The 18,851-nt window shown below is 33.6% G+C and overlaps 1 protein-coding gene across 6 annotated transcripts in view; it reads left to right on the top strand.

The window, feature by feature from the left end:
* The first annotated feature begins 8,146 nt into the window (after positions 1 to 8,146).
* The window catches only part of LOC101889725 (F-box/WD repeat-containing protein 4), a 29,918-nt gene continuing 19,213 nt past the window's right edge, over positions 8,147 to 18,851 (top strand). For 3 of the 6 annotated variants that reach the window (XM_059124011.1, XM_059124006.1, XM_059124009.1), the window contains exons 1-3: positions 8,147 to 8,315; positions 10,173 to 10,404; positions 10,597 to 11,178. In XM_059124011.1, coding sequence (XP_058979994.1) covers positions 8,297 to 8,315; positions 10,173 to 10,404; positions 10,597 to 11,178 — 833 coding nt within the window. In that variant the 5' untranslated portion in view covers positions 8,147 to 8,296. Of the gene's footprint in view, positions 8,316 to 9,606; positions 9,925 to 10,172; positions 10,405 to 10,596; positions 11,179 to 12,019; positions 12,099 to 18,851 lie in introns of those variants that run through there. The other 3 variants (XM_059124010.1, XM_059124008.1, XM_059124007.1) reach the window with 3 other exon arrangements.

Below are 18,851 nucleotides of genomic sequence, written 5' to 3'. Positions count from 1 at the left end.
TATTAGATATTTGAAACTCGCAGTAGATAACAGCCTCTGTAGCAGGAAACCGTCAGAGTAGATTCTAGCCTTTAATCAAATTACATTTACAACAGGACCGCCATCTTTATGATATTTTGAAGACTTTTATTGCAAAATTTAACCGATTCCACTGACAAAATGGAACTGCTCTCTTGGTGGAGGATATTTAAAGTTCGGTGCGGCCGTTATTGTTAATTATACAAACGATACATATCTTCAAATACGTCTCATTGATAATTGCATATATATGACTGGTATAGAAGTTTAGACAATTTTAGAAAAGTATCTTTGTTTTTGATCCTTGAATAATATAATTCCTTACAATAAATTAGCACATGAAGACTTTTATTGCAAAATTTAACCGATTCCACTGACAAAATGGAACTGCTCTCTTGGTGGAGGATATTAAAAGTTCGGTGTTTCCACTTATTCATTCTTTCGCCATTCTGAGTTGAATTTTTAAATTATGATAAAGTTAACTTATTCAGATTTGAAATTTTGTTTAGTTTTCGAAATAATAAAAAATAGATAATATTTTTTTTTAATAAAGATTGGACATTGTTAATGTACTTTGTAGTTTTTAAATATGTCAAACCTCTGCCAAATTTAAGACAGCAGTTATTCTATAGCCGGCAATTCTTCCATACTCACTTTTAAAGTTGAAGGAATTTCATTTTTTAAACGTGCCTTATTGTGTATAAGCTCTCCAAAATATTTTAATAGGGTAAGTGTACTAGTAGTCGGCACTTTTAGGATTTTCGTGTTTTTAATCGCTCACAATTCTGAGTGGAACTTTTCAATTATTACAAAGTTTATTTATTCAGATTCGAAATTTTGTATAGTTTTTGCAATAATAAATAAAGTTTTAATAATTTTTTATTAAATTTCATAAATGTTGTAGTTTTATTAAAACAATGCTTTTTTGCCAGTAGTCGGCACCATTTGCCAATTGTCGGTATGGCATGTTCCAACAGTCGGCATACCAATTTTTTTGTAGGAATAATTAATAATAATAATAAATTAATTCATTAAAATATAATATTTTTGTTTAGTTAAACTGATTCGACGTCTGTATTGTACTTTTCTTAAGAATATGGATTGTTGAGGACCTTCACAGACAAAAATTTAATTTTTATTAGAATAAATCATCTTTTCTTAGCGAAATTGTACACAACGATAGCTGACAATATATCTGAAGTAAACAAAATACATTTAGTTATAAAAGTTTCATTTATTTGGGCTTAAAAATAAAAAGTGCCGACTACTGGGACATGCCGAACTTAGGCACACTTACCCTATTTGAGTTGCACGGAGGTTGTACACAAAAGTTGCATCGTTTGTTACCGAAACACACAATTTGAGTACTTTCCAAGTTGTACAACCAGTTGTATCGTATGTGGCTTGTTAATTAATAATATTACTTTCTAATTAATAATATTTTATATATGAAGTATTTATTACAAATTTTGGCCACTTACAATGTCCAAATGAAATGTTCTCTACCCACATGACGACTTTGATAATTTTCTTAGATTTTTGTGTTCCGGAAGGCATTATTAGAAAAATTGCCTGATTAAAAAAAATATTATTTTCTAAAAAGTTACAGTGACTGACAGGTGCTTAATATGGTAAAAATTTGTTAATTTCAACATTGTTAAGAGTCTTTCAAATATGACGTCTAAACTAATATTTTCTTAAGAAGATGCATTGCCTCGCTCGTGCAGAAAGGCCCTCACTAACAGAAATGTCAATTTCAATGGAATAAATAATCTTTTTCCCCAAATTTACAACACCTCACCAAATGTAGTGTCGCGAGATATATTCAAAATGTATTTTGCAATATATGTACTCAAGATTTGTCGTCATCTCCAATCAGATGGGTTTTAGGTTAATTGTTTTAATTATTTTCAATTTTATGCAAATTCAATGGAATTTTTGTATTGCAAACCTAAAAACATTACATTCCCTAAAAAATCTTTCAAAGAAACGATCCCAATAATAAGTTGTTTATTTTATTTTTGGAAAGTACTCATTGTGCGAATTATAAATCGGGCCATGTTGACTTATAACATGTTCTCGGCATATAACAGTCGCACTGAATCCCTTTCATCTATTGAGATAATTTACATTGAAACACGGGAAGAATGTAGGAAGATATGTGCTATGGTAATGTCAAAAGAAGGACAGCATTGAGCAAAGACCGCCTCGTCCCACACACACATACATATTTTTTTGTACCTCGATATATTTTGGGGACCAGTGGTGGAGCAAACAAATTACGCTGACAATGTATTTATTCCGTTGAGCTGCTGCATGTTGGCGCTCTTGCTGAATACCAATGGCTGAACTTTTGTTTCATTTGTAGTTACCTCTGGTGTTTCCATTCACCGTTCGTCGTGATATTGTGTTGCTTATTGCCATTGGCGTTGCAAGTGTGCGAACAAGTATCTCTGCTTGCTGTTCTACTATTGAGCCAATCACAATGGATCTCTAGTGTGGAAGCTTTTGTTGCCATTGTTTGTGCGCAAAAGCTATGATATGTTTTTATGTACTGGCGGTAAGACTGGAAACTAACAGTGAGGGACATAATGTTGTATGACATTTTAAAAGGCCAGACAATGAAAGGGTTAACCTGCCTTATGAAGATTTATCTGAAGTACAAGTAATGGATATAAGAATTCTATTCCAAATCCAGATGGTTGATATGGGCTATGACTGAAAGCCAAAATGATAACTAACTTACCAACGAATTTAGTTGGAAGTTAATATTTGCATATCGATATCGATAACAATATGGATATTTCAAATTGTTTCTAAAGGGAATTAAAACAAGAAAAGTATGTTTCAAGCTATTTTTAAAGTTGATCCACGTTTTAGTATTTTAGTACATTCAGGCCACATTTCTGCCCACAAACAAACATTTCTGCTTTGTATTGTTTATACTTAGTCTTTTTATCATCAGGAAGGAGTATTTACTCCCCTTATACGTTACCGCTCTATTGCACATATTTTGAAGGGTTTTAACCTTTATTTTAACCGATTTGGATATACTGGGCAATTAAGTGAGTAGACGACCTCCCAATTTTATATATTTGCAAGATTTTGGTAACAGATTTCACTGAATGGTATGTTTTATTTTTGTATTTTACGAGAATTCAAAATGTTAGCACCGATACTTCTTAAAAAACTCAATAAGCTTACTTTTTAATGAATTCAGAATATATTGGGATAATTAAGAGTTGGCGCCGCGAATAAAACCAATTGCCATTATCGCAAATTTAGTTTAAACGCAAGTGCTGTATAAAGAACAATTCTTTGAATTATGTGCAGAATTTTCCAATTTCAACATTTGTAATTTCTAAACGCGCCCAAAGTGCAACAAAATCATAAAAATAAATAATGGGCGGAATGTTTTAATTGTTATTCCAAATAACTACTGCGGCAATAAACATAAAGCAATAAATGTTATTAGCGGCCTGTCGCTTTGTGCTGTCAAACTATTTGTAATTAGTGGGTCATGACATGGACAACTAGGTACAATAAGTAAATGTCAGGTAGCAGCGAATCTTAGAAACTCCGGGCATTATAAAACAATAAATTTGGATGTTATGATGTTCAGCAACTCCATTTTCAATTCTGTGGAAAAAGTTGCTGTAACTATTTCTTGCGGACACAACAGGCCCAAAATGACTTTATAATTGCAGCAATATGAACAATAATACTTCAACACTCCAGTGGAAATATCCCTCAGTACCAAACAATAAATGTCTTCCCCGACGTTTTGTAATAAAGACGAGTTTAACTTTGCAATCAAGAACTGCTATCAATGGTTTGTCATTGGTTAAAAGTTTTCTTAAATAAGCGTGAGCCATATTAATGCAAAATGTGCATGGAACAACGCCTGTATTGACTGCTGGACCCCACTTCCTCGAGAAACGTAATTTATATTTAAATTTTATATTTATGTTATACATAAATAATAAAACTACTTAATTTAGGTTGAAAGGCTTGGCGCGATATCAGAGAAATTCTAATACGCTCATGACAGATTATCAAAAACAATACGCAGAACATTACATTTGCATGGTGCTTCCTATTTTTATTGTTATAACGTTACTGGATCTACAATTTAATACTTTGACTTATATGTAACCATTTCTAACACTGATTTTCCAAAAAAGATCTACAATTGTAGCACAACGCTTAGTATTTTTTTAATAAATTATACACGCCTTTGAATTCACCAAAAACACCAGCCAAAACATCGGCCATAATAAGTGTGCTTGCATACTCGACATTGTGTAATAGCTTTTACGATATTTTATTAGATGTTATCTGTTTACTATAAATCCAGTACCTGAGAATGAATTTAAGGAGAAAAATAAAAGGATTCTGCGACGAAATCACCTGAATTCAGGTGATTTGGATATTTCAATTGTCAAAACATGTTTACAGATATTTTTTTATGTGTATGCATATTTTTGAATAATAATTTTGCAATTTTTACCAATTTTAATTAATTAAAATGTACAGCTTTTGGGGAAAAAGTTGTTGCGTTTTGGGATAAAAAAACGTAGTCATATTAGGAACTCAATATTGTAAAACAATCTACGAAGTTTCATTATTATACCCTCCACCATACATAGTATGGAGGGTAACTCATCGAAATAATCATTTTAGACCCAACAAAGTGAGCAGCATAAAATTCGTCCGTCCGTCTGTTGTAATCACGCTACAGTCAAAACAAATTAAGATAAGAAGCTAAAATTTTGCACAGGCCTCTCTTTTATCTGCAGGCAGGTCAAGTTTGAAGATGGGCTATATTGGTCCACGATATCGTATAGCCCCCATATAAAGGTACCCCCCGATATTCGGTATTTTGATAATTTTAGCCGCATTTTCCAATGGAATGGTCTGAAAATCCACACAAGGAGTTCCTTGTGAGTACTTCATCCCTTGGAAGAGCATTATCTATATAGGTGCACGATATCGTATAGCACCCAAATAACTGTACCTCCCTGATATTCGGTATTTTGATGATTTTAGCCACATTTTTCAACGGAATTGTCTGAAATTCTACACAAAGAGTTCAATATGCGCACCTTATCCCTTGGAAGATAATTATTCTTATTGGTCTACCATATCGTATAGCCCCATATAACGGCACCCCCCCATCCCGATGTTCGGTATTTTGATGATTTTGGCCACATTTTTCAACGGAATTGTCTGAAATTCTACACAAGGAGTTCGTTGTGAGTACTTTACCCCCTTGAAGAGAATTGTCTATATAGGTCTACGTTATCGTATAGCCGTATATTCGGTATTTTGATGTTGTAGCCATATTTTTCTGAGTACTTTACCCCCTGGAAGAGAATTGTCTGTATAGGTCCACGGTATCGTATAGTAATGGTACCCCCTATATTCGATATTTTGATGATTTTAGCTACATTTTTAACCGGAATTGTTTCAAATTTTGTATTTAAAGTTTGAAGCTCGTAATGAGAAAAAGTGTCTATGCAGGTCCACGTCTTCGTATAGCCCAAATATAACGGCACCTCCCTTTATCCGGTATTTTGATGAGTACGTTATTCACCGAAATTGTTTCAAATTTGATGATATTAGCAACATTATTTAACGGAATTGTTTCAAATTGCGTATATGAAGTTCGGAATCAATAATAAAGCCTATGACAAAAATTACTTATGCAGGTCCACGACTTCGTATATCCCCCATATAACGGTTTTCATGTAAGTGGATTTTTTGACTAATTTTTTTGAAATTATCCAAGATCTTTCAAATGGTGGATGGTCATAAAAGGTCAGCAAGGCCGAATCAGCTGCTTTTTTACTTGTTTTTATAATAAGCCTGTCTATGTTCTTACAGTTTTAGCTACATTTTTCGCCCGACAGAACATAGAGCCTATTTTACAGGTAGGCAAAAGGCAATATCGACTGTGAAACTCTGCGTGGTTTCTGTTTTATCGATGACACGTTTTTTATGTCACAGATTATCGATAAAACAACAACCACAAATAAAATGTCAGAGTCGATAAAGCCGTCACTCTTTTCTCTTGTCTTATTGATAACGCGCTGCTCAGTTTTTCATTGCACACGTTAAATTCATGGCAGCATAAATGACATAGAGAATTTCACAAAGCGAAGTTCAGTGTCGATAAATCTTAACTTTGTGTAGAGAGTAGAGCGTTCATCCAAACATGGATTTGACCCTTATGTTCTTTTCTCTTGTCTTATTGATAGCGCGCTGCTCAGTTTTTCATTGCACACGTTAAATTCATGGCAGCATAAATGACATAGAGAATTTCACAAAGCGAAGTTCAGTGTCGATAAATCTTAACTTTGTGTAGAGAGTAGAGCGTTCATCCAAACATGGATTTGACCCTTATGTTCGAGTTACAATTTTTCCTTTGTGACATCGAAACAATTGCAAATCTGGTAGATACTTGCAGGTTCTGTAACAGAGCAAAATTATTTTAATTTGTTGTTTTATCGATAAAATTTAACGCATCGCACTAATACATGTTATATGCACTAATACATGTTTTTTACTTTAATGGTGAAAAACGTCGAACAATGCAAAGAATGTATGGCAACGTTGTTAATTTCATCCCTATATTTAGATCAGCTGTTAGCCACACTGTCTGATATTACTTCAAGTTGAATGTCATTTGTTTCTTTTTCTTTGTAGGTCAAAAAAAAAGAAGAAGGAGCATTGTATACAAATAAAATATTCTATTTATTGACGACATTTAAAACACACTATCAATATCTAAGATTCGAATGATATTTACATTTATTTCTCTAGCAATAAAGTTCGAATGTGCCTATCAAAACTGGCCATGGTGCTGTCATTAAAATTTGAATATTTTGCATAAAGAAGCGCTGTTATTCATATTCTTGGATGGAAGTCTTCACTAATAAGAGTTCTAAGTATTGTTGAATGACTGTTTGGAAATCCTCGTGAAGTTGTAAAAAATTGGTATGTTATTCAACATCGGAAGGTACTTCATATTTTCCCAAAGGGTACGTGATTGCTCCAAAATTCCCTGTTCCTAGATGTACCTATATTTTTCCATTGTAACTGTAACATACACTACTTCTTACTCTTTATGTGAATTTAGATCACTAAACTCGTCTTAAAAGGACTACGTAAATGTATTTCTTTTTAAGATTGTAATTGAATGCTGTATATTTTAAAAAACTTTCTAACATTCGCTGATTCCCTCGAATACACCTTAAATTATTGATGCATGTTTTATATATCTTTTCAGATCACTCACCTAAGAACATATTTTCAAATAAAATGAGACATATAATTTGCTTGCTGGATATAAATCCTGACTGTTTAGTGAAAATATTTTCATTCTGCAGCGAAAAGGATCTACAAAACCTTTGTAAAGTACATTGGATGCTGAGGCAAGTGATTGAAAATAACATCTTTAGCATCAAAACGCTAGACTTACTTATGTGTGGTCGTCGCAATAACCCGATCATAATGCAACGGTAATATCAAAGTATTAACAGCACCGATAATCCCATTGTTACAGATTCTTTTACTACGTCCAATTGTTTGTGAAGAATGCAAACAATTGCATTTCATAGACAATTTTACTTGAATGACGGTTACTAAATTTCTGTTATGTAGGGATCATAACAAATAATTTAATATTTATTAATTTAATTATAACTTTTTAGCACCCAGTATGCACTATCTTTTGGCAAACGTATGGAAATTTCTAAGAATTGGTTAAATGGCTGCTATCGTGAGCAACAATACTTTCACCGTACTAAAATGTTTCCAACCAAACTCTTTCTTGATAAAGAATGGCTGTACTTGTCCTACGCTTGTTATATTAGCCAACATAAGCGTTTAAAGAATGAAGCAGTTCAAAGGAAGTATTTTCATGAGATTTCGTCAAAAAACAACAACGACATATCAGATTTTACCAAGAAACATGAGTCCATATTTGCTGGCAGAGTATCAGGAGGCTGTTTTATATACGAAGATGAGTGCATGACGGAACAACAGCTGCATTGTCCCAAAGAATACTTGTGGTGTGTTGACTTTGAAAGAAATTTATATGTTACAAGTACTGATCACTGTTCTAAAATATGGAGAAGATCAGAGGAAATGGGATTGCTACATCTGGATTTAGTATCAAACTTGAACGGCTCATACAAAGCTCTGCAGTTCAGTAATGATGGGTTTCGTCTTTACGGTGGTCTTTACGATTCAATTATAGATCGCCGTGCACTGCATGAAATTGATGTGGAAAGGTAGGTCAAAGTATATAGACATATTTTTAAACCTTCCAGTATACTATGACGGGTACATTAGCTTCGTCATTCGTTTTGTAAATCCCCAAAAAGTCATAACTGACCCTACAAAGTATATAATCTTGTTCAATGTTAAAATACTTTTGTAGTTGTTGTATATTATTGGTTTATTCAACTTTTTTAACAAAATTCTTTGAAATATTGCATTTTAGGATCCTAATATGAATCTGATCCTTCGCCATTTGTTTTGTAAATCCCCAAAAAGTCATAACTGACCCTACAAAGTATGTAATCTTGTTCAATGTCAAACTACTTTTGTACTTGTTGTATATAATTGGTTTATTCAACCTTTAAAAAAAAATTCTTTGAAATGTTGCATTTTAGAATCCTAATATGTAAATGATTCAACACTGTACCTATAAAACGGTTGCTCCCTACACTGTGAATGGTTTAACGGCTGGAAGACCTGTAATTTGACATTTTTACCCTCGAAGTAGGGAGCCACCTAGAAAAAAACTAGAACCATAGGTTCATATATTAGGGTACCGCTCTATTTTCGGTATATTGTGTCACAGATTATCGATAAAACAACAACCACAAATAAAATGTCAGAGTCGATAAAGCCGTCACTCTTTTCTCTTGTCTTATTGATAACGCGCTGCTCAGTTTTTCATTGCACACGTTAAATTCATGGCAGCATAAATGACATAGAGAATTTCACAAAGCGAAGTTCAGTGTCGATAAATCTTAACTTTGTGTAGAGAGTAGAGCGTTCATCCAAACATGGATTTGACCCTTATGTTCTTTTCTCTTGTCTTATTGATAGCGCGCTGCTCAGTTTTTCATTGCACACGTTAAATTCATGGCAGCATAAATGACATAGAGAATTTCACAAAGCGAAGTTCAGTGTCGATAAATCTTAACTTTGTGTAGAGAGTAGAGCGTTCATCCAAACATGGATTTGACCCTTATGTTCGAGTTACAATTTTTCCTTTGTGACATCGAAACAATTGCAAATCTGGTAGATACTTGCAGGTTCTGTAACAGAGCAAAATTATTTTAATTTGTTGTTTTATCGATAAAATTTAACGCATCGCACTAATACATGTTATATGCACTAATACATGTTTTTTACTTTAATGGTGAAAAACGTCGAACAATGCAAAGAATGTATGGCAACGTTGTTAATTTCATCCCTATATTTAGATCAGCTGTTAGCCACACTGTCTGATATTACTTCAAGTTGAATGTCATTTGTTTCTTTTTCTTTGTAGGTCAAAAAAAAAGAAGAAGGAGCATTGTATACAAATAAAATATTCTATTTATTGACGACATTTAAAACACACTATCAATATCTAAGATTCGAATGATATTTACATTTATTTCTCTAGCAATAAAGTTCGAATGTGCCTATCAAAACTGGCCATGGTGCTGTCATTAAAATTTGAATATTTTGCATAAAGAAGCGCTGTTATTCATATTCTTGGATGGAAGTCTTCACTAATAAGAGTTCTAAGTATTGTTGAATGACTGTTTGGAAATCCTCGTGAAGTTGTAAAAAATTGGTATGTTATTCAACATCGGAAGGTACTTCATATTTTCCCAAAGGGTACGTGATTGCTCCAAAATTCCCTGTTCCTAGATGTACCTATATTTTTCCATTGTAACTGTAACATACACTACTTCTTACTCTTTATGTGAATTTAGATCACTAAACTCGTCTTAAAAGGACTACGTAAATGTATTTCTTTTTAAGATTGTAATTGAATGCTGTATATTTTAAAAAACTTTCTAACATTCGCTGATTCCCTCGAATACACCTTAAATTATTGATGCATGTTTTATATATCTTTTCAGATCACTCACCTAAGAACATATTTTCAAATAAAATGAGACATATAATTTGCTTGCTGGATATAAATCCTGACTGTTTAGTGAAAATATTTTCATTCTGCAGCGAAAAGGATCTACAAAACCTTTGTAAAGTACATTGGATGCTGAGGCAAGTGATTGAAAATAACATCTTTAGCATCAAAACGCTAGACTTACTTATGTGTGGTCGTCGCAATAACCCGATCATAATGCAACGGTAATATCAAAGTATTAACAGCACCGATAATCCCATTGTTACAGATTCTTTTACTACGTCCAATTGTTTGTGAAGAATGCAAACAATTGCATTTCATAGACAATTTTACTTGAATGACGGTTACTAAATTTCTGTTATGTAGGGATCATAACAAATAATTTAATATTTATTAATTTAATTATAACTTTTTAGCACCCAGTATGCACTATCTTTTGGCAAACGTATGGAAATTTCTAAGAATTGGTTAAATGGCTGCTATCGTGAGCAACAATACTTTCACCGTACTAAAATGTTTCCAACCAAACTCTTTCTTGATAAAGAATGGCTGTACTTGTCCTACGCTTGTTATATTAGCCAACATAAGCGTTTAAAGAATGAAGCAGTTCAAAGGAAGTATTTTCATGAGATTTCGTCAAAAAACAACAACGACATATCAGATTTTACCAAGAAACATGAGTCCATATTTGCTGGCAGAGTATCAGGAGGCTGTTTTATATACGAAGATGAGTGCATGACGGAACAACAGCTGCATTGTCCCAAAGAATACTTGTGGTGTGTTGACTTTGAAAGAAATTTATATGTTACAAGTACTGATCACTGTTCTAAAATATGGAGAAGATCAGAGGAAATGGGATTGCTACATCTGGATTTAGTATCAAACTTGAACGGCTCATACAAAGCTCTGCAGTTCAGTAATGATGGGTTTCGTCTTTACGGTGGTCTTTACGATTCAATTATAGATCGCCGTGCACTGCATGAAATTGATGTGGAAAGGTAGGTCAAAGTATATAGACATATTTTTAAACCTTCCAGTATACTATGACGGGTACATTAGCTTCGTCATTCGTTTTGTAAATCCCCAAAAAGTCATAACTGACCCTACAAAGTATATAATCTTGTTCAATGTTAAAATACTTTTGTAGTTGTTGTATATTATTGGTTTATTCAACTTTTTTAACAAAATTCTTTGAAATATTGCATTTTAGGATCCTAATATGAATCTGATCCTTCGCCATTTGTTTTGTAAATCCCCAAAAAGTCATAACTGACCCTACAAAGTATGTAATCTTGTTCAATGTCAAACTACTTTTGTACTTGTTGTATATAATTGGTTTATTCAACCTTTAAAAAAAAAATTCTTTGAAATGTTGCATTTTAGAATCCTAATATGTAAATGATTCAACACTGTACCTATAAAACGGTTGCTCCCTACACTGTGAATGGTTTAACGGCTGGAAGACCTGTAATTTGACATTTTTACCCTCGAAGTAGGGAGCCACCTAGAAAAAAACTAGAACCATAGGTTCATATATTAGGGTACCGCTCTATTTTCGGTATATTGGAGTGTTAACCTCATTTTACGGCAGTAACACCTGTATCATGGCCCAGTTGAGTAATTGCCAAAATATGTTTCAATAATGAAGATATTCATTCTGTTGGCACATAAAGGTCAAAGTTGACGATTTTTTGAAGATTGGGAATTTATTGGTATTGCCACAAGAAGTAGGAATGCTATTGAGAAGAAATGCAAAAATTCACTAATTATTGGTTAAGGTGGAAACCCTGACGAAAACTTTAAAATTGTTATTAACATTAATTTGTTTTACAAATACAGGTTGCTAACATGGTACAATAAGGAGGTAGAACAGCTCCGTGAAGCTTCACAAAAACAGACCTAAGGCTATGCCTGCTTACTGTCGGAATTATTCAAAATTATATCCAACAAGTTGTTTCCATTATTTTAATTTTTTCCTAATTTTTAAAATGAGTTTAATAGCGCGAAAAATTAATGAAATCGCTTGATTTTCTTTTAAGTTGAGATAGAAAGTCAAAAGCGATGGAAGTTGTATTTTTCACTAAAATGTATTTCTTTTAAATAAACGTTTATATTATGAATTTATGTGAAGTAGATCATACCAACTATGAACCTTTTATTAAACATAATGTGCACAAGAGAGAGTAGTAGCTCATTGCTAAGAAAAGAAAATAATCACTATGAAATGTCGCAAAATTCTCTTTCAACACAACTGTCAGAAGACATTACATGTTCTACGTTACCTACAATTCGACGTACTCCCTCGACGTTTTTAACCACACAATTTAAACTCATTTATATATTATTAGAGTTACCCAAATTCGTCGGTCATACAAAATTTGATATGAACCTGTTGTATTTGGGCAATATGGACGTAGAAAACATTTCACCATGGTGGAGAATTTGAATTTTTGTATATGTATTTCCTAGTATCTGCATATACAGGAGTTTGTTTGAAAAAAAATTAATTTACATAGTTCTGGGGGGAAGTTTGGTATTTCGGGTATACGGCCTGAAGGTATATAGCGAGCGACTGCAGCTCTGATGATGTCTCGAAAATTCTTTCTGCTACCCGAACATCAGAAAGGTTTGGCAGTTCTCTGAAAAGACGGTTGGTAAACTCTCTGAATTTTGGCCAGTGAGCTTTCCCATGGTTAAGGAAAGTGCGGCGGTTATGAAATCGCCGATCTGCTTATGGAGACGATTATCGGGAGGCGTTTGATCCAATCGAAATGACGGGTTATCAGGTCACGTCATTTATCAGACCGGGTGGCACTATGGTGAAGTCTAGCGAGCTTATTCGGGTGGGGCATCCTTGTTAACCGTGCAGAATGTGGACCAGTCAATCTACTCTGCCCGCGCTGATCCCCTCTGGTCATTAACTAGGACGGAATGCCACAACTCGTGGTGAGCCTTAAAATCCCCTAGTAAAAGGCGGTTATTGACTACTAACAACTTCTTGATAATAATAATTTAAATTAAGTAGCAAATTAGTAATTAGACCCTCAGACACAACTCCTCTACCAAACTGAACAACAGTTAACTAACAACTTCTTGACAGTGCATGGACGAAATACTTCGGCAATGAACAAATGCATAGATTAAATTTCATTTCATTTATTTTCATACAATTCAATTTAAATAAGCCAACATGGCCAAAATCTTATATTAACATACAACAGTATAAAAACAGCCTATAACTATATTAATAGTAGAATAGTAATATATATACAAAAATAATAATAATAATAACAATTTAAATTAAGTAGCAAATTAGTAATTAGACCCTCAGACACAACTCCTCTACCAAACTGAACAACAGTTAAGCAAGGTAAAAAGGAAAAAGGCAAGAGGCATGAATACACTCAAGTGCTAATCATCATTAAATTATGTACTCTATGGAAAATAAACAACCTAAAAATGGCCCTCAGTCAATAAATAAGAAGAAATAACAAAAAATAACCCGCAACCAGAAACTCAATGAACAGACAAATATACAAAACACCTCTTCCTGTACATATCAAAAGAACAGGTGAAATTACGCAGGGTCAGAGGAAGCTGACTCCACAATCTCGCAACTCTCACAACAAACGCCTTCTCGCCAACTACAGACGAAAATCTTGGAAACAGTAATTGCGGATTTCGAGTTTATTTACAAAACACACAATTATTATATAAAGGAGAATTAACATTCCTCATAACTCTGTAATGACACGAAAGCAGGCGATATTCAACATATCTGCCAAAGGACAGACCAAGAAACTTAATAACATGCTGTGTTACATGATCACTACGGCGCAACCCAAAGACATGCCTAACAATAGAGTTAACAAGTTTGCGTTCGCGCAGAATTAGGCAAGCATTCGCCCCAGAGATGACTTCCAAATAATAGTTGACATGAGACATTAATAAAGATCTGGCTACCATCACCCTAACACCAAGAGGCAAATGAGCTTGAAGACTATAGAGCCTCCTCAGCTGAAAACTCACATGAGACAGCAAAGAATCAACATGCGTTTGGTGTCAATGACTACACCTAAACATCTCATCTCATCCACAACATTAACCACAAAGGAGCCAACACAGATGTACGGCATAGGAACATAACGAGCTTCTGTTTTATTATAATTCACATACAAACCATTAGAGGAGATCCACATAGAAATCAATCCCAATGTAGCGTTTGCCACATTTTCTAACTCAAAGAGAACTGCACTTCTAAAGAACACATGAATGTCATCCGCATACATGAAGACTTCATTACTGAAATTAGACACAGACCCCACAATGTCATTAATGAACATAATAAAAAGCAGAGGACCAAGCACAGACCCTTGTAGGACACCACACCGCACAGCACAAACATCAGACTGAACACCCCTGCGCACAACAAACTGAGATCTTCCACTCAAATACGACGATATCAGTCGAGGACTATTAAACAGAACCGCTTCAGTAACGAATAAGCCCCAACTCTTTTACAACCTGTCCAAAACATCTACATTAGAATGAAAGAAATCACGATCGATTTAGTACAAATGCAGTAACTTCCTACCAGGTCATTGATAAAATATTACGGCAATTGCTTTGCAAATATTATGTGAATTATAGCTTGATAAATTGAAAAGTGCAGTGGAAACAAATAAAGCGCAATCAAAAGGGCCAAATTCTCAACATCGATTGCGCACCAATTTCGAAATGTGGCATAGATTAAATCCCAGTTTCTTTGTTCACTTCGTTTCTAGTGTCTGCAGAGGACCAAGCACAGACCCTTGTAGGACACCACACCGCACAGCACAAACATCAGACTGAACACCCCTGCGCACAACAAACTGAGATCTTCCACTCAAATACGACGATATCAGTCGAGGACTATTAAACAGAACCGCTTCAGTAACGAATAAGCCCCAACTCTTTTACAACCTGTCCAAAACATCTACATTAGAATGAAAGAAATCACGATCGATTTAGTACAAATGCAGTAACTTCCTACCAGGTCATTGATAAAATATTACGGCAATTGCTTTGCAAATATTATGTGAATTATAGCTTGATAAATTGAAAAGTGCAGTGGAAACAAATAAAGCGCAATCAAAAGGGCCAAATTCTCAACATCGATTGCGCACCAATTTCGAAATGTGGCATAGATTAAATCCCAGTTTCTTTGTTCACTTCGTTTCTAGTGTCTACCTCCTTATCATGTTAGCAACCTCAAGTTTAACGAATAAACCTCAACTATTTAACAACCTGCCCAATACATATACATATTTTAGAATTAAAGAAATTACGATCGATTTAGTACAAATGCATTAATTTCTTACCAATTTATTGATAAAATATTACGGAAATTCCAAAATATTATGTGAATTACAGCTTGATTAAATTGAAAATTGCAGTGGAAATAAATAAAGCGCAATCATAATGGCCAAATTCTCTGAATTATAGCTTGATTAAATTGAAAAGTGCAGTGGAAACAATTAAGCGCAATCAAAAGGGCCAAATTCTCGCCTTCGATTGTGAACCAATATCGAAATGTGGCATAGATTAAATCCCAGATTTTTATTCACTTCGTTTCTAGTGTATACTTCCTTGTCATGTAAGCAACCTCAAGTTTAACTCTTTAACAACCTGCCCAATACATTTATATTAAAATAAAAGAAATCACGATCGATTTAGTACAAATGCAGTAACTTCTTACCAATTCATTGATAAAATATTACGGCAATTGCTTTGCAAATCTCGGCAATTCCATAATATTATTTGAATTATAGCTTCATTAATTGAAAAGTGCAGTGGAAACAAATAAAGCGCAATCATAAGGGCCAAATTCTCAACTTCGATTGTGAAATAATTTCGAAATGTGGCATAGATTAAATCCCAGTTTCTTTGTTCACTTCGTTTTTAGTGTCAATCATAAGGGCCAAATTCTCAACTTCGATTGTGAACTAATTTCGAAATGTGGCATAGATTAAATCCCAGTTTCTTTCTTCACTTCGTTTCTAGTGTATACTTCCTTATTATGTGAGCAACCTCAAGTTTAACGAATAAACTTCAACTATTTAACAACCTGCCCAATACATCTACATATTTTAGAATTAAAGAAATCACGATCGATTTAGTACAAATGCAGTAACTTCTTACCAATTCTTTGATAACTCTCTTACAACCTGTCCAAAACATCTACATTAGAATGAAAGAAATCACGATCGATTTAGTACAAATGCAGTAACTTCCTACCAGGTCATTGATAAAATATTACGGCAATTGCTTTGCAAATATTATGTGAATTATAGCTTGATAAATTGAAAAGTGCAGTGGAAACAAATAAAGCGCAATCAAAAGGGCCAAATTCTCAACATCGATTGCGCACCAATTTCGAAATGTGGCATAGATTAAATCCCAGTTTCTTTGTTCACTTCGTTTCTAGTGTCTACCTCCTTATCATGTTAGCAACCTCAAGTTTAACGAATAAACCTCAACTACTTAACAACCTGCCCAATACATATACATATTTTAGAATTAAAGAAATTACGATCGATTTAGTACAAATGCATTAATTTCTTACCAATTTATTGATAAAATATTACGGAAATTCCAAAATATTATGTGAATTACAGCTTGATTAAATTGAAAATTGCAGTGGAAATAAATAAAGCGCAATCATAATGGCCAAATTCTCTGAATTATAGCTTGATTAAATTGAAAAGTGCAGTGGAAACAATTAAGCGCAATCAAAAGGGCCAAATTCTCGCCTTCGATTGTGAACCAATATCGAAATGTGGCATAGATTAAATCCCAGATTTTTATTCACTTCGTTTCTAGTGTATACTTCCTTGTCATGTAAGCAACCTCAAGTTTAACTCTTTAACAACCTGCCCAATACATTTATATTAAAATAAAAGAAATCACGATCGATTTAGTACAAATGCAGTAACTTCTTACCAATTCATTGATAAAATATTACGGCAATTGCTTTGCAAATCTCGGCAATTCCATAATATTATGTGAATTATAGCTTCATTAATTGAAAAGTGCAGTGGAAACAAATAAAGCGCAATCATAAGGGCCAAATTCTCAACTTCGATTGTGAAATAATTTCGAAATGTGGCATAGATTAAACCCCAGTTTCTTTGTTCACTTCGTTTCTAGTGTCTACTTCCTCATCATGTTAGCAACCTCAAGTTTAACGAATAAACCTCAACTATTTAACAACCTGTCCAATACATCTACATATTTTGGAATGAATTGTGGCATGGATAAAATCCCTGTTTCTTTGTTCACTTCGTTTCTAGTGTATACTTCCTTATTATGTGAGCAACCTCAAGTTTAACGAATAAAGGTCAACTATTTAACATCCTGCCCAATACATCTACATATTTTAGAATTAAAGAAATCACGATCGATTTAGTACAAATGCAGTAACTTCTTACCAATTTATTGATAAAATATTATGGAAAGTCCATAATATTATGTGAATTGTAACTTGATTAAATTGAAAATTGCAGTAGAAATAAATAAAGCACAATCATAAGGGCCAAATTCTCTGAATTATAGCTTGATTAAATTGAGAAGTGCAGTGGAAACAATTAAGCGCATTCAAAAGGCCAAATTCTCGCCTTCGATTGTGAACCATAGATTAAATCCCAGATTTTTATTCACTTCGTTTCTAGTGTATACTTCCTTGTCATGTAAGCAACATCAAGTTTAACGAATAAGCCTCAACTCTTTAACAACCTGCCCAATACATTTATATTAGAATAAAAGAAATCACGATCGATTTAGTACAAATGCAGTAACTTCTTACCAATTCTTTGATAAAATATTACGGCAATTGCTTTGCAAATCTGGGCAATTCCATTATATTATGTGAATTATAGCTTCATTAATTGAAAAGTGCAGTAGAAATAAATAAAGCGCAATCATAAGGGCCAAATTCTCTGAATTATAGCATAATGAAATTGAAAAGTGCAGTGGAAACAGTTAAGCGCAATCATAAGGGCCAAATTCTCGCCTTCGATTGTGAACCAATATCGAAATGTGGCATAGATTAAATCCCAGATTTTTATTCACTTCGTTTCTAGTGTATACTTCTTTGTTATGGAAACAAATAAAGCGCAATCATAAGGGCCAAATTCTCAACTTCGATTGTGAAATAATTTCGAAATGTGGCATAGATTAAATCCCAGTTTCTTTGTTCACTTCGTTTTTAGTGTCAATCATAAGGGCCAAATTCTCAACTTCGATTGTGAACTAATTTCGAAATGTGGCATAGATTAAATCCCAGTTTCTTTCTTCACTTCGTTTCTAGTGTATACTTCCTTATTATGTGAGCAACCTCAAGTTTAACGAATAAACTTCAACTATTTAACAACCTGCCCAATACATCTACATATTTTAGAATTAAAGAAATCACGATCGATTTAGTACAAATGCAGTAACTTCTTACCAATTCTTTGATAACTCTCTTACAACCTGTCCAAAACATCTACATTAGAATGAAAGAAATCACGATCGATTTAGTACAAATGCAGTAACTTCCTACCAGGTCATTGATAAAATATTACGGCAATTGCTTTGCAAATATTATGTGAATTATAGCTTGATAAATTGAAAAGTGCAGTGGAAACAAATA

This window comes from Musca domestica, unplaced genomic scaffold, assembly GCF_030504385.1.
Source record: "Musca domestica strain aabys unplaced genomic scaffold, Musca_domestica.polishedcontigs.V.1.1 27, whole genome shotgun sequence".
NCBI lineage: Eukaryota > Metazoa > Arthropoda > Insecta > Diptera > Muscidae > Musca > Musca domestica.
The sequence above is the reverse complement of the archived record's forward strand: the minus strand, read 5'-3'. Positions and strand labels throughout refer to the sequence as shown.